Source organism: Theobroma umbraticum, unplaced genomic scaffold (genome assembly GCF_002168275.2).
Source record: "Theobroma umbraticum cultivar Fairchild unplaced genomic scaffold, ASM216827v3 scaffold_30.0, whole genome shotgun sequence".
Classification (NCBI taxonomy): domain Eukaryota; kingdom Viridiplantae; phylum Streptophyta; class Magnoliopsida; order Malvales; family Malvaceae; genus Theobroma; species Theobroma umbraticum.
The window spans coordinates 9,098,171-9,120,263 of record NW_018397254.1 but is presented as its reverse complement, the minus strand read 5'-3'; the positions used below and the strand labels follow the sequence as shown (position 1 = coordinate 9,120,263).

At 36.5% G+C, this 22,093-nt stretch overlaps 3 protein-coding genes and 1 pseudogene across 4 annotated transcripts; 2 read left to right on the top strand and 2 right to left on the bottom strand.

The window, feature by feature from the left end:
* Positions 1-6,715: 6,715 nt before the first annotated feature.
* Positions 6,716-10,062, bottom strand: LOC110427062 (phytosulfokine receptor 1 pseudogene; annotated as a pseudogene). The gene is made up of 2 exons (XR_016351697.1): positions 8,701-10,062; positions 6,716-7,945 (listed from the first exon to the last, which is right to left on the bottom strand). The product of XR_016351697.1 is annotated as a phytosulfokine receptor 1 pseudogene (transcript).
* Positions 10,063-10,195: 133 nt separating this feature from the next.
* DIT2.1 (dicarboxylate transport 2.1) lies at positions 10,196-12,985 on the bottom strand. The gene is made up of 4 exons (XM_021425270.2): positions 12,272-12,985; positions 11,703-12,016; positions 10,937-11,385; positions 10,196-10,510 (listed from the first exon to the last, which is right to left on the bottom strand). The coding sequence occupies exons 1-4, from the start codon at positions 12,404-12,406 to the stop codon at positions 10,395-10,397; spliced, it is 1,014 nt and encodes a 337-aa protein (XP_021280945.2). The 5' UTR covers positions 12,407-12,985; the 3' UTR covers positions 10,196-10,394.
* Positions 12,986-15,345: 2,360 nt separating this feature from the next.
* LOC110419556 (bifunctional riboflavin biosynthesis protein RIBA 1, chloroplastic-like) lies at positions 15,346-19,978 on the top strand. The gene is made up of 7 exons (XM_021432655.2): positions 15,346-15,501; positions 16,396-16,792; positions 16,904-17,125; positions 17,560-17,882; positions 18,048-18,177; positions 18,414-18,710; positions 19,362-19,978. Exons 1-7 carry the CDS (start codon positions 15,449-15,451, stop codon positions 19,623-19,625), a joined length of 1,686 nt encoding a protein of 561 aa, XP_021288330.1. The 5' UTR covers positions 15,346-15,448; the 3' UTR covers positions 19,626-19,978.
* Positions 19,979-20,452: 474 nt separating this feature from the next.
* Positions 20,453-20,996, top strand: AGP1 (arabinogalactan protein 1). The gene has a single exon (XM_021436282.2). The coding sequence runs from the start codon at positions 20,517-20,519 to the stop codon at positions 20,889-20,891; it is 375 nt and encodes a 124-aa protein (XP_021291957.1). The 5' UTR covers positions 20,453-20,516; the 3' UTR covers positions 20,892-20,996.
* Positions 20,997-22,093: the final 1,097 nt, after the last annotated feature.

Here is a 22,093-nt window from a genome sequence, read left to right as displayed (position 1 = left end):
CCTATCGGATAGGAAACCTACTAGATGTCAAAATTCATATGTTTAACGATAACACTAGCCACATGAATCCCATAGCTTTACTTATTTGCACATGGTACAAATATAGGGGTGAGTCATTTAATATTCAATGAAGAAAAAGACTAACATAGCATAATAAATCACATATAATTATATACATATGTATAAGGACATATCTAGTCATAAAGCTATCATAGCTATTATCAAACATCTCACAATTTAGAGATACGAGAATCATCTTAATATCCTATGTGCACATTTGATCTTTCTATGCCTTGTTGTGATCACATCTTAACGATGCATCACATTTGTGCTCAATCAAATCTATATCTCCATAACAAAGCGTATCAATTAAGGCTTACCTTTTTAAAGCCGTCATCAAACTAGGTTTCATAGACACACCCTAGTTGCTAAGCATAGCCTTAAACTCAATATATGATTTGCTTCCCTTGAAGCTTTTCATCAAATGTCGGCCTCATTTCAATTATATAATGACCACCACATTTCAGTTAAATATCAATACCTACATATTCACATATCCTATCATCAAAATCAAACAAAATCAATGAGTGGTTCTCCCTTGGACATAGTAAATCATGTACGTGTTGAAACAACAAGCGAAGAACAAATCACACATAACACCTGAGCAATTGACGAAGAAATCAAATCGACCAGAGTAATCTCCAGATAGCCAGCATCATAGCACGGCAAGCGAGAATCACAAGTGGGACCTCTACTATCAACCCTGTTTATTGCCAACCCTGTTTATTGCCACCCCTACAACAAAGCACATAGTCACAGGGGAAAGACACCACTCAACCTTAAATCAATCAACATCCAGAATACACGTATCGGACAAAGCATCATCAAATTTATAGGCCATCAATGCTGTTATTAGTTCGTGTACCATAATTCACGTCAATCATCCCAACTCAATAGCCACACAAGCATCAGTAGTCTCACATCAGCTATATATAAGTTCACACATATCAAATGTGTATAAACACAATAATCCTCCAGTTTATTCATCATATGCTATCACCTCCTAATACATATCACGATCTCATATACAGTTAGGCAACCTAGTTCCCATAATGTAGCATAAGTATTAGTTCAATCTTTTTCAAATCAACAATTTAACATAATAAGTTCCTCCCGCATGTATCACATAAACCCACATATGCATGGCAAGCTCCATAAACATTAATGCTATGCATTATTCATTCCATTTATCACATAATCACAGATAATAACCCTACAGCTAGGAGAACTAGAAACACAAGCATACATGCCACCATTTGGCCTTTAACATAACACATAAACATATATATATATATATATATATATACATATATATAAACTCATATCAATAACATACTATTCTAGGCATAACCATCAATACAATCATTCAAGTACCATGGCAACACTTTAAACAATGCGTGATGCATCACATGCATTATTTAAAAATAAATCCCACTCATCTCATTTGGAGGGAATTCTCACCAATTACTAACCACTTCCTTTGACTTTATGTGAATTCACTAAGAAATTTTCAGCAAGCTTTTAAAGTCTCCTACCAAATCTATATGCCAAAGTATCTAATATTCTAGCTTAATTTCAAAAAAATTTATACTAATTCGATGTAACATTTCAACATTGTAGTTATATTCTGCATTTCCATACCTAAATCACTCGCCTTTGACAGTTTCAATTCGGCTCAAATAAGCCTTTATTTCTAGGCTTCTAATAATTTTCCCACAACTTAATTCTCTTCCTTGTCCCACCTCCTTTTTAAGGTTTCACTCCATCTTCTCGGCAGTCCTCCCAATAGTTTTCTAGGCTGAATCTGCATATTAATTCACACAACATTCAACCTTAATTTCAATTTTTTGTTTACTGACTTCTAACTAACATTTTAGGATTCAAACGACACATCACTTAATCATGTCTATTTTTTCTTAGCTTTAAGAACCAACTAATTCCAACCGAACCTCTAATTCCAGACTTTAAATTCTGCCTTCCAGCAAATTTCTGTTTTCTTTTCAATCCTCCTTGCAATAATATTTTCAATAAAATTCATGAATTTCAAATCAAATTATTAAATTATTTATCTTCTAACGATAAAATTATACTTAAATCCACATCTTAGCTCACGGTTTCTTACCTTTAAACTTGAATTAACCTCCTCAAAAATATCTTCCGATAGCTTCCAAACTCGTGAAACAAATTTGCTGTCACAAACAGTTCATAAGATTTTAACCAATTAACTTTGAGTCTAATAACCAAAAGTCAAAACTTCGTTACCCTTTTTTTTTTATAAATTGCACAGCTTCATATCACTTTTATAGAGTCTAAAAATTGAGGGAGAAGGGTTGGAAGCCTCGGGTTAGAAGGAGCATATAAAACGCAGCAAGTTTTCCTTCTCTTGGTCGAGGGCTAGACTTCCAATTCCTCCACCCGAATTCTTTTTCTTCTTCCTTCACTTACTTCCCATTGACACTTCTTAAGACATCTTTTTGTTAAAAAATAAAAGAAAAGCCCTCTAATCACACTTGAAAGAAATGAGCCAATGGAGCTCCAAATAATTAAAAGATGATGAAAGGTTAACCATATACCAAAGAAGAGCTCTCAGGTTGCAAGAAAAACTAAGGAGCCGAGAGCTTCCAATTTGCAAGAAATGGGCGGAACTGGAATTTTCAAGTTCCAAGCCCATTTTATTAATCTTTATTCTCTTTTAGCTGATTTGCTTTTCTCTTTGTCTCGTACAATCCAATTTAATCTCCAGGTGTCCGTTTTCCATTGCGATTTATGTTCCTCTGTGCAGTTTTCAATTTACATGGCTTGCCACTAGTTTTAAGCCTTCTGCTTGCAAATTCCTCTTGCTTAATGGCGAGCCCACTTCCATTCTCACAAATATATTTTCTTGTATGTCGCTTTTTTTTTTTTTGCAATTTAGTCCTCAAACATACTTTTCCTTTCCCTTTAGTATAATAAAGGTGAAATCGAGAGTAATTGACTCCAAGAAATTCAATTTGACTCTCATAAAATTTTTCTAAGTGTTAATTTACTCTCCCACTTTGGCCAAATCTAATTCCTTGATCGGCTTTAGATATTACACTGTCTTATTCATTCGTCATCAATAAATTAATATTATTTTAATTCTATATCAACTTCTCTACTTCCACAAAACTTTTTGTCATCGATAATAGCCACAATTCATCTTTATTGGCAATTAATATGTTAATTTAATTAACATCCCAAGGGACGAGATGTTACATAATCCTCTTTATCGATATATGTCTCAATCTTCAGTGCCACCAAATAAAAGAATTCTCATTCATAACGAATTGTTTAATACCAACATTACCATGAACATGCATTATATTATAAAAGGTGTTGTTTTAAATTAATTCAAAAAAGACCATCAGACATTGTACCATTCCCAACAACATCATATTTATAAAATAAATTAAAAGATGTCTTTGAAAAGTTAAAGGAATAACCAAATGGTACAAATCTTGAAACTGAAATCAAATTTCTAAAGAAATTGGGAATATAAAATGTTCTTTCCAAATTCAAAACAAAGCTAGAGTCTAAAATCAATTTGCATGTTCTAATTGTTTCTACATATGAATGCATCTTGTTCCCCAAATAGATGCACTACTCACTACCCACTTATTTCTTTTGGTTTAGAAAACCCTACAACGTATTCGTGGATTGTAGAACCAGAATCAATCTAGTAAATGTTATGATAGATATCAACCATATTAGATTTATAACAAACAAGTGAGATTGAATTACCTTTCTTCTTAAGCCAAGCTTTATTTTTGACGCAATCCTTCTTCATGTGCCCTTTCTTTTTCTAGAAAAAATATTTGGATTCCTTCTTGATGTTAGTTTGGATTGGTATTTTACCCTTCCCTTTTTGTTTGGCTTGCCTTTTGTTCTTTCCTTGGGTTGCCATATATGCACTTTCACCCGATTCCACAATTAACTTGCTTTCCTCTTAAACACACATGGTCAGAAGTTCATTAATTGACATTTATCCTTATGTGTATGATAAGAATTTTGAAAGCTCCATATTGATATGGAAGAGAATTTAAAATGAAATGCACAAGGAAAGATTCAGATGTCTCAAACTCAAGAGACTTCAATTGAGTTGTAATGTCCCTCATCTGCATGATGTGCTCACACACACCTTTAATACTAGTGAGCTTCACTGATGATAACTTTATCATTAGAGTGCTGGTTAGGGCCTTATTTAGAGACTTAAATTGTTCATCAATAGCCTTCAACAGTTCCTTAACATTGTCACACTCTCTTACTAAACCACGTATACTAGCATAAATTTTTATCTTTATAAACATCATATTGAGACGATTAGATCACTACCATCATTCATAAAGAGCAATTTCAGTCAGAATGCTAGTATCAATAAGTGTAGGTGGTTTGTCCTTTCGAATAGCATAATCAGTGTCCATATTTTATAGTTATCACCATTTAAATCAAGAATATCACATTTGATATCAGAAAAATTCACAAGTTGTATAACTACATAAAAACATATATGATTATGTCACAGAAATTGAGGCAAATAAACATGTATTATATTTTACCAATCTAAACTTTGCTTAAAATATGAACCAAATAACAAATTAAAACAAAAATGTCCGTGGGTTAAGTTTTATTTAAAAGATTCATACACAAACGTTATGATGAAACTATCAAATTATATGCCTTTTCTTAATTCCTATGGGTAAATTAAGAAATATAATTTGTTATTTCATCCTAATTAATCATACAAATATAATATAAATTCATGTGGAATAAAATTTATTATATTTAAATATGATTAATCACAATTGATATAATTTTTCTATGTATGATCCAAGGATACTAATATACAATTTAACATAATCAAAGATGCTATGATCAATCTCTAATTAATTAAAATTATATGGATCACATGACATCTAATTTTATGCATAAAAAAATTTAAGCAACATGCATGTATCAACATAAAATAAGTAGACAATAAAAAATACATACATTCATTAATTTATGCATAAAATCAAGCACCAAAAATAAAATTGTCAAAAATTTCGATTTCGAAAGTGGTTATTTTTTTTATGTAACATTAACTTTTTAATGTTTGGATTAAGTGACATATGTATGTCCCGAAAGAATGATTGTTGGGTTTTGTTAGAGCTGGCTGAACCACGTATGGCCCAGCTATCAATTTAGTAAAAAAAACGAGGCTCATGCCCAAAAGCCTCTTAAACGGAAAAGAAAAAAAATAATTTTTTATAATTTTCTACCTCTAGATGAGAAGACGATATATGTACATGCCTTCGGACCCTTGTAGAGTACTTTGTAGTAAGGTTAACAAAGACGAAGGGCTCAACAGAGACTGATTAAGACCACCCCAAGGATTTATGAAACTGAGTGTTGATGGATCAGCACTGAGGAAGCCTGGATCTACAAGTGTTAGGGTGCACTAAGAGACCATGAAGGCTTCCAGGGTACTTTCTCTCATCCAATTGAGACAAAGGATTTCAACTTCGCAGAACTGGCCGCCATCAAAAAGGGGTTCAGCTTCTTTCTTTCAAGTCCATGTTCTAGTAGTCACTCTCTCATTACGGAAAGTGATTCTCGAAATATCGTCAACTGGGTGAATAACCATGGTTCATTTCCTTGGCGCATGAAGAGTTTATCAAACAGCATTGAAGTTCTCAAATGCGATGTCAAAGTCATTATATTCAAGCACATTTTTAGAGAAGAAAACAACCTTACTGATGGACTTGTCAAAGCAACTATTATACAACCGAGTAAACTTTCTGCAATTTTTTAATGCTTCGCCTGCCACTGGCTTGACGATATTGATATACGATGGTTTCCAGTTCATTCCTATTTTTTTCCTTATTTTTAAGTATGGAAGCTGGATATTCATTTTGGGGAGTTTATTGTAAATCGGTTGTGCCCACTCTTCGGTTTGTTATCTATTTCATTTCTGCATGTACAAGTGCGCATGCATACTTTCTGCCCCTCTAGTTTTTATTTTTTTTATCTGTGTTTTAGTGGCTGAACTGTGTTGCCAATTAGCACACTTGTGCCAGGGGACTTGCTGCTTTTTCGTGGCTGAATTGCGTAGCCTATTAGGTCTCTTTGTAACAAGGGATTAGCAGCTGAAGGGATATTTCTTTACTCCCTCTGCATTATTCCTGGCAGCTCTTTCAATGCTCTTTCAATGAAATGTTCTTGCTCTTCACAAAAAAGAAAAAAAAAACTTGAGACCAGTCACGTAAAGATGATCTCAAGTTATTAACTCAGAAAGTGATCAGCAACACATTATAGTACATTATATTTACTATCATTACTCTCTCCTAACGAGTAACAACCTTCGAGATGTTTTAAGATACATCAAAGCAGTAGTCCATCAATAAATAAATAAATAAATCTTGTAGCAAATTCAGTATTTCAGTTGCTTCGGGTCTTCCTTCTTTTTCAGGCTAAGATGGTTCTGGTTTAGTTTTGTTTTGTGATATTTTTCCTTTTCAGTTTGTAAGATATATGCTAGAATTGTACAATTTTAAAACTATGGTAGATAAAGAAGTCAGACCTTACAAACACCTTCCAAGCAACTTGTAAATAGCGGTTGCCGGTTTCAACTCTAAGAACTCACATGACGAGGCTCCATAGAAACGCTGAGTGTTCAAAAGCATATGTCAAAGTGATTGCCCCTTTCATTAGTTTTAGTGGTTCAGAGCTCCTCTCCTTATCACAAGAATCGTTTTAAAAATCCCTTTAATAAATAATATAGAAAGAATTCTTTTAAAAATTTACAAGTATTTTAAACTTAAACAAGTAAAATCGTACTTTATTCCTTTGTAACTAACGAAAGCGAGGGTGTGCCTAATCTACAGTCTACAACTTGAAAAGATATAAATCAGACAGGAAAGAGGGCAACAGCCGATAGAGTCCAAAGAAGCAGAGAGATCACTCGCTTTTCTTCTAGCCATGGAGACTAGATTTACCTCTAGCTGGTATCAGTTTGTCTTGGATTCAGCACTCCAAACGGTGACCCTCTTGGAAGGATCCAACCGGACATAAAGCAGATGGTGATGGTGAGAAGAAAACCAGTCACAACTCCATATCCAAATTGAGAACCAAATATTATCATTTGTTCACCAGGAGAAATGGTAGGAGCATGTTCAGGCTGACATGGAGTATAGCTTCTACCACAAAGGCCATTGTTCCCTCCAAAGCTTGAATAAGGGAAAGTCATGAACTGACCTCCAGCTGGGATTTCCCCATAAAGCTCATTATATGCCACACTGAACTTTGACAGAAAACTGAGCTGCACTAGTGAATTAGGTATCTCTCCAGATAATTTGTTATGGGACAAATCCAAAATTTCCAAGTTTGTCATTCCTGACAGACTCTCTGGAATCGATCCTGAGAGGTGATTCCGATTGAGATTTGGAACATGTAGCCTTCTCAAATTCCCAATAGTGGGCAAAATGGGTCCACTTAGAATATTGTAACTCAGGTCTAGAGTTGGCGGAAAGCTCCAAATATTGTTGTAACCAAAAGTTGCAACATCTGTAGCAGTTCTGAATAATGGGAAGCCCAGAGAAGGCCCTTCCAGTGAGATGTTCATGTCAATGAGGCCCTCTAGTTCAGTTAAGCTTTTTGGTATCCCACCAGTGAAAGAATTTTTTGACAAATCCACGTAAAAGAGATATTTGAACCTGTTGAACCACAAGGGAATGGATCCGCTCAAACGATTCCTCGACAGATCCAGGAACTGTAACATGTTGCAACCACGTAACCAGAGTGGAAAGGAACCCCTTAGTTCACAATAGGCAACGCTGAGTACCTTGAGGCTTCTGAATTGCAAATTCACACCAGTGGGCATTTGCTCCTCCTGAAAGTTTGCACTAAGGATCAGAACAGTTCAGTTGTTGCAATATTGTAGAATCTTAAAGGGTTGATGATAGATTGACAAGATAGGTCCCCGACAGTGTAAGGACTTTCAGGCTCTGGAGATTCGTAAATTTGTAAGGAACCTGACCCGGAAGGTTGTTGTGGCCAAGATGCAGCATGCTCAAGCTCTTGCAAGAGGACATGCTATGGGGGATTGGACCATGGAAATTATTAGAACCAAGATGAAGGGACATGAGACGAGTCATCACAGAACGGTTGGGATTAATTGGACCATTCAGAGTGTTGTTGTGGAGATCAAGCTTTATAAGAGATGGAGAGTTCACCATTGAGATGGGAAAAATTCCAGTGAACTTATTTGAACTGGCAGAGAACTGCTCAAAGCTTTTGAAGCTTCCCAAAAACATCAGGAAGAACTCCCGTAAATGAATTAGAGGAGATGTCCAATTCAACAAGGTTAGACAGATTACCAATCCCGTCGCTTAGTGGCCCAGAAAAACTGTTATTTTGAAGATGCAATACACTAAGATGTTGCAGCTGGAAGATACCCTTCGGCAAACTCCTAAATTTATTCCCAGCAAGAATGAGATTCTCAAAGAGGTACAGTTTCCCCAAGCTGGTGAAACTTCCCCGAAGAAGTTGTTACTTGATAAATCAAGATACTGAATATGAGGTGAGGTTTTACAGAGATTTTTATCCATCGGACCAAAAAACCTATTCTTGGAAATGTCAACATACCAGATAGAGGATAAATGACTTTCTACTGGGATTCTACCAACGAAATCATTGTCACTTAAGTCCAGGACCTCCAGGTTCTGCATGTGAAACAGCTTGGCTGGAAGGAACCACGTAGCAGATTATGAGAAAGGTTCAGAATTCTCAGTTGATGTAAACCTGCCAAGGAATCACAGATTTTTCCAGACAGTTTGTTGCTCCAAGTTCTAAACTGACCACTCTTTTGCTTAGTGCAGTAGAATTGTCACAGGTGACACCAGTCCAAGTGCAGCAATCAGAAGTAGAGTTACTCCATCCAACAATATCTGACTCTAGACAGCTAGAAAAGCCATTTAGACATATCAAATCATTCAAGTTGCATGTTAATTCTTGAGATCTCATGATCCAAGAGTGGAAACTGAAGACTAATAAGATTAAGAGCAAGCAGAGGTTTGCGGAAGACAGAGTGATTGAGTGTACCAGGGTGTGAAAGAGAGGGTAGATGGCATAGCAGTGGAAGTAATTAAATCAAATAGTTTATTTTTCTTTTGTCCTGACGGAAAATATCCACCCACCTAAAGCGGCTGAGTCAACTAAGTGACTATTATCCCTGCATCCTTGCTTGCTTCCTTTTGACTTATTGATCAATTATTTTTCAGAAAACGATCCTATAGACAGGGATTTGCATCACTTCTACCATTCAGCCATTGGGATACGGAATTCAGAAATAAGTGAACTAGAGAAAACCTTCTGGCATTTTTATATCTCCGCCATCCAACCATTGACAAAAGCTGTTAGATGGGCCACAGCTTGTTGACTGTTGAGAAGTTGTTCCAGAGAAAATATCCTGGGTCTTTTTCTCTATATATGTAAAAATACCGATTGGGGGTAATGCTACAATGCCATTGCAAATAACAAGGTCTGATTATTCTGTATCCAACCATAAGCATTAAATCAATTTGGTAAAATATTAAAAGTCATCCTTTGGTAGCACAGCATAGTGTACATGCGATAGCAAAACTTGTTTCCAATCAGAATACAGTCTTAAACACGACACTATCCTCGTTTCATATATTGGTTTATATTGCATTTCGTCATGTATTACATACTTTTGTCGGCAAAAGAAAGGAGAAAATCTAAAACCAGCTGGATCTGACACTTGTTTTTTCTGTGAACTCATCCAAATTCTCTCATCTCATTAATTTGGCTGGCGCTCTGATTTTTTCTTTTTCCATTTTGAGGGTTGTCTACCCGTCTTCCCTTTCTTTTTTTCTTTTATCTCAGAGTTTTCAAACCTAAAATAATTTTCCAGGTAAATGGTCACTTTTGATTTCTAAAATTCTTACATGGCAATAGACCAGCAATTTTTTCACTGTCATGCTTGGAGTTCGCCTATATCAACAAAACTGGGCAGATTTTATAGCAGAACGGGGAACTGTTAGAGTTTGCATGCCAAGTAACAGAAACAAAGAAGATATGAAAGAACAGAAGTGATGGACTAAAAAGAAAAACAGATGTCTCTAAAAAAATAAATCATATTTGAAAATGGGATGTAAACCGGCCAAAATGTTAATAAACTGTTAAAACATAGAAAGAGTTTACCAAAAAGAGCCAACGCTATAACTATGAAAATTTTCTTTGAAGAAAATTGAGCTCAAATTTTCCCCAAAATATGGCTTCTTACAACAGGGAAGAATGACACTCACAGGGTAATTTAATCAGAAAAGACCCAAAAATTTCCACCAGAAAGTTCCAACAACACCCCAGATGATGGCATTAATAAATGCCATTACAAAACCCATTTTGAATACGTCAGGCAGGTCTACATATCCGGCTGTAAATAAAACCAAAAGAACTCATCAGTAACCCAAGCAAATCTTTATTTAAAGAACACTATAAAGATATTTTCCTGGATGACTTGCAAATGCTTTTCAAAGAAATTCACCATTCTTGTCTATAGGAAAAAGGAGGAACAAGGAAATTGATGGGAATTTCAGAACGATCTCTTGCCAAATGGCTACTGTAAGTGTCCAAGTTATTCTCCTGTTTTTCCTATCTCATCAACCAAACGCACGGACATGTACACACCCACATGAGGAAGCTAGGTCAATTTAGCAGTAGTAATTGCAGACAAAAGCAGGCTTTGTGGTTTTGTGCAAAGGCATGATGCTCATATGCATGTGTACACAAATGCATGAGAGACAGAGAGAGAGAGAGAGTATATAGTCCATAGAAAGTTAGTGAGGAAACAGAAACACACCTCCATAGTAGACAGCAGCCTGACCACTGCTATAATGCGTTATGGCACCAAAAAGATTTGTGTTGTAAGCTAGAGCCAGCGCTGCTAATACACCAGGCACTCCAGCCGCCAAGTGCATAGCAAGAAATGCAGAATATAGTGCTCCTACATGACCAGTTTGACTTGCAAATAGGTAGTGGATGAAAAAGTAGGATGCCTGAAGAACACCAAATGCAGCAGGCCAGCCCAAAGAAAGAGATTGAAGGATCTTAGCTACGCAACCAGACATCCAGCTCACTATTCCGAGATTTGTTAATTGGCCTGCCATGCCTACTAAAACAGCAAACCAAGCCAATGTATCCCATGCCGACTTTTCGCTTAAGCAGTCATCCCAGTCAAGCACTCCTAACAAAAGGAGTATTGACAAACCAATCATTGCAGCCACAACACTTGGAATACCAAGAGTCTCCCTATGCATGGTTCAGGAAATACCAACAGATCAGAAAAGTAATAAATTTGCTTGGGTTCTAAAGCAAACACAAAACCACGAAAATCATATGTGTGATCACATATTTCAATTCATAATAAGCATCAAAAGTAATAGATGTTATCATCATTATGATATTCACATGGCAGTAGAATCTCACAGGGGCACAGCTGCTCAGAAAGGAAGGGTAACAAGTAAAGGGAACTGAGGAATATACAGGTAAACATTAGATGTGAAGAAATAAATTTCTCAGCTCAAATCCAAATAAACTTAAATCGGTATGATGAGATGCCCACTTACCCACAGACCCACAGAGTAACTGCAAGAAGCATCGTTGCAACCATGATCCATTCATTTCTTGTGACAGGGCCCATGTTCTCAAGTTTCTTTGCAGCCATTGCTGGGGCATCCGGCGTATCTTTGGTCTCAGGAGGATAAAGGTTGTATAAAATAAGCGGAGTAGCCAGTAGAGAAACAAGTGCTGGTAAACTGGCAGCCTTAAACCAAGAAACCCAAGGATTTGAAATAATAATTCCAAGCTCCTCAGCTAGTTTGAGGCATAGCAAATTTTGCGCTGCAGCAGTCAGGAAAAGAGCACTAGAGTTGCCAGTACACTGTCATACAAGATCCACGTGAAATGCATGAGTCAGAGGTACTAATGTACGAAAAACATATTCATGGGTTCAAATAGAACAGAGAAATTACTTAATTATAGCTCGAAAATCCAAATTAATCTAAAAACCAAAGCCTTCTTGCACAAGTTAACAGTCTAAAACTAACTATTCCCACCCATAAATTAAAATTAACAATTAAGAAAATAAATCGATAAAGTAGGTGATCATCACTAATAAACTAGAAAAAACACGAACTTGAAACTGTGATTGAATTAAATAACGCCCAAGCTTCCAAGATGATGAATCCCCAGGCCGACTCCCAGCAGACAGAGACAACGATTTAATAATAGGCAAGAAAACCCCACCAGCTCTAGCAGTTGTACTAGGCATCGCCGGCGCGATCAAGGCCTCACTTAAAGTCAGCCCATAAGACAATCCCAAAGTGCTTTTTCCCAAGCATTTTACGAAATAGGTAGCGATCCTATCCCCAAGCCCCGTCTTAACGAACCCACGAGCGAAGAAGAAGGAAATGACAATCAACCAAATGACTTCGTTGGTGAAGGCACTGAAGGCGGTCGTAAACGGCAGCGTTCTGGTCACGATAGAAGTTGTGAGGCCTATAAAAGCCCATGCTCCGACGGGCAAGGGACTCAAGACGAGACCGGCTATTGTCGACAAAAAGATGGAGAGGAGCTGCCAGGCTTGCGGGGTTACGTCGACGGGTTTGGGGACGAGGAAACGGACAATGAGGCCAATGGAAATTGAGACAAAGAAAGGAGGAGTTTGGCTCCTTGAGGAGGGGATGGTGTTGTGGTTTCAGTGTGTGGGGTGTTGTCGTTTTGAGAATTGGCGCAGATAGGGGAAAGTAGGGGCTTCGTTGTTTGGGAAGTGGGGAAAATAAGAGCGGCTTGAGAGGGGATCGGAGGGCGGGGAATGAAGAGGAAGGGAAAATCGATGGGTGGGATGACTTGGATATGGGTTTAGAGCGGAGGTGGAGGGAAGTGCGGGAGGAAATGGAGAAGGAAGTGGTTGTGCGGTGGAGAAGGAGTGGAGGGCTAAGCTCTCCATTGTCTGGATGGAGAGAAAGGAAACAAAAAGAAAAGGAGAGAGAGAGAGAGAGAGAGAGAGAGAGAGAGAGAGATAGGAAGAAGAAATGGACGAGGGAAGGAAGGAAGGAGTGTGACCTTTTGATGTAAGGAACGGAAATCCCAAAGAGACTGATGAAGCTGAAACTGGTGCTTGGTGGTGAACCGGGTCGGGTTTGTATCGGTCTAACGGAGGGAAATTTCTTTTTTTTTTTTTGTCTTTCTCTTAGGTTCCATATTTGAGGCTCTGTTTTTTTAGAGGGAAACTTTTCATAAATAAATTTGTAGTACACTACATGGCTTCACTATAAAAGAAAAAAATTTTCTTAGAAAGCCGTACATGGTTAGTTTTGCTTCCAATCCTTTATCCTGTGCCTGTGGTCCGAAAATATAATAATAATAAAGTATTTGTTGGTCTATGGCCCAAATAAAATAACCCATCCTCCTATATTTGCGATTGCACTGGGTTTTGGGCTCTCTCTTTAAATTTGGACATGGGTTTAAGATGTGCTTCACTCATGAGAAATCTGCTAGCTCCATGGCCCAATGAAATAAGCCCTCCACATATCAACAAGGGGTTCAAATCTATGATAGAGAATAGAGAATAGAGAAATAGAGATTAAAATTTTCTCCCTCATCTCATGGCTGGCATCATTATCCATATCTCCACGGCTTCTGACTTTTCAGGGCATTGCCTTCGCCTCACACCACTTACGTTGGTTAATTAAAAAGGCTTTTAAAAACTGTATTGCTAATCCTAAACTCCACGGATTGCCATTCAAGACCATTTGGTCAACCCTTTTGAAGAGGAAAAAAAAAGGTGGTCCAAGTCAAGGAAAATGGTGCGACGGCTACATGGAATTTGGAAACTTTAAAACCGGAAACAGTTGCGGCTTAGGCAGCTTCAGAGAAGAAGCTTAAAGAAAGAAAGAGGCTAACGGCCAGCCGCCCTCCCTCGGATTATGTCACAAAAAACATCGACATTCAATGGACAGAAACACCATAGAGAGAGAGTTGGGGACACAATTGCAAACAAATCCAATGCCACCTTTTCTTGGTTTTTATTATATTTTTGTAAATAAAACGAGTTGGCGGGTTGGAGGTGGGCCATGCTTCTCATTCTCAGCGCTTCCTAGCTCATCGTTTCTCTCCTCATTCCATCACCCCATCGAGTACCGAGCTGCATCACCCGCTTCTCTTTAGTTTTTTGTTACATGCGCAATAACATTCACACTGTCGCCTCGCCTCCGCCCAATTTTGACTAACTTTACCACTCCCAAACGTAAAATCTTGGGAAAATAAACAAGGGACTGACATGAATCACGTGCCCTTCTGTCTTTTGTCTACTCATGATTGAGTTGGACCATACTTCCATGTAAACCTCTACAATCCCCATCTTTCTTTTATTTTTTTATTTTTTATTTTTTTAGTTCTTATCTGTTTTTTATATTAATATGTCTCATTTTCATACGTGTTAGATAAACCTTAAAAAGATTTGAATTTAACATTTACAATTTGAAAGAGAATTTAATTACAACTTTTAATATTACATTATTATGCATTTGTGAATACAGCATTATTATTAGTTTACATGTAATTATAAGCAAATGTTATATATATATATATAGTTACAATTGGTCTAAAACCCAAAACTTAAAAGACACAAGAGAAAAGGGTAAGTAGCATATTTCTAATCCTATAGCACTAAAAGCCCATTTATTAACCCTTTAATTTGAAATTTTTAGACTCAATTTCCTATTTTATTCTGTAGGTATCAAGAGGGAAATAAAAAGAAAAAAAGGCATTTTTAATAAATCCAATATTTTTAATGATTCAGTTACTAGTTTTTAGATAAAAATAGTACATACTTATTTGTGTAAAAAAAAAAGAAAAAGCATTTTCCTCATTTTTTATTTAAAACATTATCTAATAACTGCGTGACATATTAAGTAAATAAACCTGTTATTATATATTTTTGCCAAATCATTTTTTTCTTACATATGTTTTTAGAATAGATAATGAAAGAGACATCTCATCTTATATTATTATAAATAAATAGAAATCAAATTTACAAAACGTTAATTATTTACGCAAATAACGTAATGCCACCCTGTCAACCTGTCGAACAGACCAACCAAACCAACTTTCCGCTAGCTCACCCGCGGGTGACAGATCACCTAGACAAATTCAATTCGCCGCTGCTTCTCAATTCATTTTCCGCTTCTTCCATTTTGCTTCCTCCTCCTATGACTATAAATATAACATAGACGTAAGAATAAGAGAAAAAGCCCATTACAATTACGACATAAAAAACCCCATTAGATTATAGCTTCTCCTCGGGCTGCTCATGGCTTCTTTCAACGTTTCTTCTCCTTCAACCGCAGCACTTTCTCGACCTCAGTAAGCTCTCTTCTCTTTTTCTTTAATGGCGGCTTGCTCGAATTAAATTCTTACCTTATGAATTCTTCCTTTCAAGTGAAAAAACGTTTTGGGTTTTATGTTTTTATTGGGTTTCCTTTGCTATTTCATTTGTTCCAATGTGATTTGCTTCTTTTTGTTATTTGGTTTTCTAAAGAAATTTCGATGGTTTAATGGTCAATGGTTCTGTTTCGATCTTATATACACGCTGTGATTAACTTTGATTTTGTCTTTGGTTTTTGTTTAAACAACCCAAAGTTTCTATCAACCGGTTGTTGTCGGATATTGTTAACTATGAACTCAAGCCTCAGCCATTTTGACGATAAGCTCCTGTCTTTGCATCAGAAATTAGCCTTGGCTGGAAAGAAATATGGCGATTTTATTTGCTATTTCTTTAAATGCTGAAATTTCCCTGTATCTGGTTGATAAGAAACGGGTAGAAGAATAAAAGGTCCAACTTTAGCTAGTCTAATCAATATACGGCCTGTACAGGACTTGTATGAGTATAAACGTTTCAGATAGAAGAGTTTGTGTAGCTATCTCAGATTTGATTAGTTTCATAAACAATCGTCATAACATTATACTTAATTTTTCTATTTTATTTCTAAGATACTAACTTTGCTTGATTTCTGCCTAAAGTTACCGAGTTAGATTTGGCTACAAGCATTTTCTTTTGTCCTTCCAAATTGTTAATATTGAAGATTTTATTCATGGTCAATTTAAATGTCTGAGCTTTTCCTAAGAAATGATCAGGGAGATTTTGTGCAAATGCCTACTGACTGAAATGGAATGCCTTATACAAAGTTCTAGTACAATCTTTAAAAGTATCAGTTATTTGATTGTATGAAATTCTTACAGGCTTTTCTTTCTGTGTAGGGCATCCAAAAGCTTCAAATTATTTAGCGGTTTACATAGCACAAATCTATTCTCTGCAAATGGATGCATGGCTGATTTGGCCTTTAGACAGTTGGGCAGCAGATCATCCTTAGTTATCAAGAATGTTGGCAAAAGTAGAGCTGCACTCGTAACTGGAGAAGGTGACCCCATGTCCTATTCGAATGGCAATGGTGCTTCGACAAATGGTACTCTCTTTAGTGATAAATCAGTTGGGGTTGAAGCACAACAAGATGCAGTAGCATTTGGAACACTTTCAGCAGATACCGCTCCCTTAAGTAATGGTTTTCCCATCGATAATGATGAGTTTGATTTGGATAGCCCCACTGAAGGTTTTGCTTCAATCCCTGAGGCTATTGAGGACATTCGCCAGGGCAAGGTTAGTTTTATCCTTGGGATGCTTTTTGTCCTATGAGCTGGCAAGACTTGTATGTTGTTTATTATTCTGCATGTTAATCAATTTGCTTTACTAATCTGAACTAATGTGCAGATGGTAGTGGTCGTAGATGATGAGGACAGAGAAAATGAAGGAGATCTTATAATGGCAGCTCAGTTGGCGACACCTGAAGCTATGGCCTTTATTGTGAAGCATGGAACTGGGATAGTTTGTGTGAGCATGCAAGAGGAGGATCTGGAGAGGTTGCAGCTTCCTTTGATGGTGAACCAAAGGGAAAATGAGGAGAAACTCCGCACTGCATTCACAGTTACAGTGGTACTTATTTTGTCTGATATCCATAAATTTGAGTCATGGATAATTTCATTTATCCCATGATTCTAAGTTAAATTTTATATTTAATTGTTTTATTGTTCAATTGCATTTACTGTACAATAACATATTTGAAAATTATAACCACGTACGGGAGGTTGAATCTGAATGCCGAAAATGTTAATGCCTGGAAGATAGTGATGATTGTGATTGCCTATAAACTTTTGATAAGCTGCCTGGAAGATAGTGATGATTGTGATTGCCTATAAACTTTTGATAAGCTCAAATTACCATTTTGGATAAATCTTTTTATGATACTTAGAGCAAAAAATTATTAAGGGTTAATTGATTTCAGTTCTAGAAGGATGGCTTCTGTAGTATCTAGTTTGATACTTCCAATGGTTCTCAACTTTTTTTGTTGCATGAAAACCAATTTGCAGGATGCAAAACATGGTACTACAACTGGGGTGTCAGCTCATGATAGGGCAACAACAGTATTGGCCCTCGCTTCTAAAGATTCCAAGCCTGAGGATTTCAACCGCCCTGGTCACATTTTCCCACTGAAGTACAGGGAAGGTGGTGTTCTGAAAAGAGCTGGGCATACTGAAGCTTCTGCTGATCTTGCGATGCTAGCTGGACTGGACCCTGTTGCAGTTCTCTGCGAGGTTGTGGATGATGATGGATCCATGGCTAGATTACCAAAGCTTCGTCAATTTGCTGAGCGTGAGAACTTGAAAATAATATCCATTGCTGATTTAATCAGGTAAATTAATAAACATGATAGAGCTTTGCTTTCTACTTATCTTACACGAATCCTACAGTTAAGTTGTCCAATTTAATTCTTGCCAAAACCATTGTTAATTGTATATGGCGTCTTTTAAAGAAGATAAAGTAAAGGACTATGTCTAATACTGCTTATGATTGACAGGTATAGGAGAAAGAGGGATAAATTAATTGATCGTGCTGGTGCTGCACGGATACCCACTATGTGGGGGCCATTTACGGCCTATTGTTACAGGTCAATCTTAGATGGGATTGAGCATATAGCAATGGTTAAGGTAAGGATATAACCATATTGTTATAGCTTGTTTCACCCTCCTATATATATCTGATTACTGCAGCATCCATATGGATCTTACATAAATAGTTTTCCTATGCTGAATCAAGTGAAAAATGTTTCAATATACTGCACACTTGTATTTTTTTTGTGTATATTCATTTAGACTTTAGGTTTTCTTGGATTAAGAGCCTTCCCCAAAGAACATGGCATGATTCTTTTCCATGGTGTAAGCAGGGTGAGATAGGAGATGGGCAAGATATTCTTGTGAGGGTGCACTCAGAATGCCTCACAGGAGACATATTTGGATCTGCTAGATGTGACTGTGGGAATCAGCTTGGCCTTGCAATGAAACAGATTGAGGCTGCTGGCAGGGGTGTGTTGGTATACCTTCGTGGGCATGAAGGCAGGGGCATTGGTTTGGGCCACAAACTTCGTGCCTATAATCTGCAGGATGCTGGTCGTGATACAGTAGAAGCAAATGTTGAGCTTGGATTGCCTGTTGATTCTAGAGAATATGGCATTGGTGCACAGGTACTTCCTCATCAAAACCACGCTAAATGAATATATCTAGCATAATTCAGTTGAATATGGTATTTGTTTGTTCTTGTCTTTCTCTTTTTTGGATAAATATGGTATTCATGATTTTCTAATTCTACTGTGCATTATTAGTATATTAGGTTAGCACCTGTGACCTAATTTGTCCTAAAGATTAGTCCTGTTGCCTTGAATCAACCATAAAACAAAGAAAATTTTGAAATTAAAAAGCGGGTAAGTATTATTGATTTGATCATTGAATCTTTCTGAAGGTTCAGATTATTTCTAGAAGAAACGGGGAGCTTTGTGTAAGTTCTACTGGTTAAAAATACTTGTGATGGAATCTTCATGTGTTGCACAGCTAATTAGACAGAAAAAAAATAGAATTCTTGGAAGTTGGAAATCAGCCTAGTAATAATACTCCAAGCCGAAGTACTCAGGTAGGAATGATTTCTTTTCTTTGATTAGAACGTACATATGGAAGAGAGTTTGGTAGCAATAAATGGGAAGGATCAGAACCCTGGTCTAGACCTTGCTAAAGGTTTTAGTGCATGACTGGCACGTCTTGTTGCTTTCTTATGATAGATTTTACTTTTTCTTACCTGTCAAAGAAGTTTGTGAAACTCAAAATATGATTCTTCCTTGCAGATACTTAGGGACCTGGGTGTACGAACGATGAAACTGATGACAAACAATCCTGCAAAATACAGTGGACTCAAGGGTTATGGATTGGCGATTGCAGGCAGGGTTCCGCTACTAACTCCTATTACAACGGAGAATAAGAGATACTTGGAGACCAAACGTGCGAAAATGGGACACGTATATGGCTTAGACTTTAATGGCCGTTTGAACAGTCTCATTATTGGTGGCAATGGTAACACCACTCCAGCGGATGCTGCAGCTGAATCCTAGGATCTGGCGCTTCCGGCTTGCTTTAGATGCTGCGAACTCCTTGCGGACATGATCCACTTAGTACAACTCACATGATAATCGGAAGAAGACACCATCTCCGAACTTGGTTATAGATATAAAAGATTTATTCTTTAAAAATTCAATGTTTACTTTGGCATTGCTAAAAGTAAAAAATTTATGCGGTTTCCTACCAAATACCATACCCAAGGAAGAGCCCTCCATTCTTTTTCTCTGACCTGTAAATTAAGGACAAAACAACTTCATTCCTAGAATTTGGATTTGCTTAACCTTGTTGAGGTCATGTTGTAATTTCGATTTTCTATAATAAATAGATAATAAAAAACTTTTACATATTTGCATTTCTTTTTATGTTTTCTCGTGTATTTACATGGACGAGTGAATTTTATTTTTATTTTATTTTCTTGGATAAGATAATTAAAATGGTAACGGACCGGTATTTCCAAACAAGTGGTCCCATCGTTCATTTCCCATCAGACTCTAATAGATCAGAAACCGTCAGATATTTCCAGTTCTCTACCGTTGCAAATATGTAAAACATTTAACAAATATTCAACAGTTGAGATTGCACTCGGATCCCAAATTGCGGGCCCCACCCCAACGGCCAAGATGCAAAGGACGAACTGGCCCGTTTATAGTCGTTGTGAAGAACAAAATCAAAGTAGAAAAGGCGCCAAAAGCTGCCACTGGCCCTTACCTTCCTTTAAAATTATTAAAGCAAAATGCGAAACGTTCGATTTTTTCGAGATCCGTGCCAGAACCAATCCAACGGTTACTAATGAATTCTTATCTCTTTATAAACCCTCATCTTCTCGCTTTCCTCGTAGACTCAACTCGCTCCATTGTTTAATTTCCTCTTTGAATTCTAACGCAATGGCTCTCTCCCGTTTTCTCTCCTTAGTGACAATGGCATTGCTGTTTTGCTCCGTTATAGCACAATCTCCAACGCCATCGCCTGTTTCGTCGCCGAAGAAATCGCCGTCGTCCAGTCCGACGCCAGTCTCTTCACCACCGACGGTGTCTGCACCGTCTCCATCGAAGACTCCGACAGCAACTGCACCCTCTCCCGTAACTGTTGAATCACCTCCATCTTCTTCACCGTCTCCGGCTACCAGTCCCTCGTCGATTGCCGAGACTCCCGCCGAAGCTCCAGGACCATCGGAAAATAGTGCCGTTTTAAACTTGAATAGGTTTGGTGCTGCTGGATCTGTTGCGTTTGGAGTGTTGACAGCCGTGATGATGGTGTAGGGAATATGAAGAGAAGATTACCCAGCTTTTTCCCCACAAAATGAGAATTATATCATTTTATGTATTCCCTTAAAATTTATAAAATTGATTCTTTAATTTTAAATATACCATTATTGTTTGCCACCGATATATGATTGTGTACTGTATTCATTTATTCCATGAGTTGAATTCTAAAACTAGTAATATTACTACAAACTTTTCCTCCTGTTTGTTTCATCGATACAAAAACAACTGAAAATAGTAGTGAAGCACAATTGATGAGCAAGTAGAGAAAATCAAAGGAGGTTTGATATATTAACAGCATTACGCAGGGAAAGTGCCAACACTTGACATTAATTTTAGCAGCCATAAAATTAAGAGCTTAACGCGGTTGGGTCACGCAAGGAAAGTGCCGACTAATGCTAATTTATTTGGTAAAGAAAGCAATTTTTTATTATTGAATCTCAAGGATTTATGATTAAGTTCAACTTAGACTTAAGTTAGTAGCTAGCTAGGACGCGGAGAGACAAAAGGAAAGCTTGCATCCTATTCCTCTATCTCCAAATCGACCAAGTCATGTTTGGCAAGCCAGTCCCCATCTATTCCTTACAAAATTTTATCCCCTCGTTTGGTTTGCTTTTGAGAAAGGAATAGCCAGTTCAAAAAGATATGTCTATTCTTTAAAATTTGACAAAAACTTAGAATAGCTAATATCACATTCTCCACATCTATGAGAATAAAGTCCTAACATTTTGGATTAAAATGTTTTTATTTACTTTCAAATATTACAAACATAAACTTATAAAATTAATATTTTAAATTAAAAATTAAATATTATTGATATTTTCATATTTTAATTATAAGATATTTAAATTATAAATGAAATATTAATTTTTAAATTATTAAGTGAAATTTAAATTAAAAATTAAAAAATGAAAATAGAAAAAATATAAATCCTATTATAATAAAAAGGTTAAGTTATTAATTATATATTATAAAATATTTTGAATTTAAAAATTAATTAAAAGTATTAATATCTTAATCATAATAATATTTAAATTATAAATTAAATTACCAATTATTAATATTTTAAACCAATTAAAAATTTTTAATATTTAAAAAATAAAATAAAAACAAATAATCATAATAACATTTAGATTATAAATATAATAGTAGTATTTATAATATTTATAATATTAATGATTAAACTATAAATAAAAATA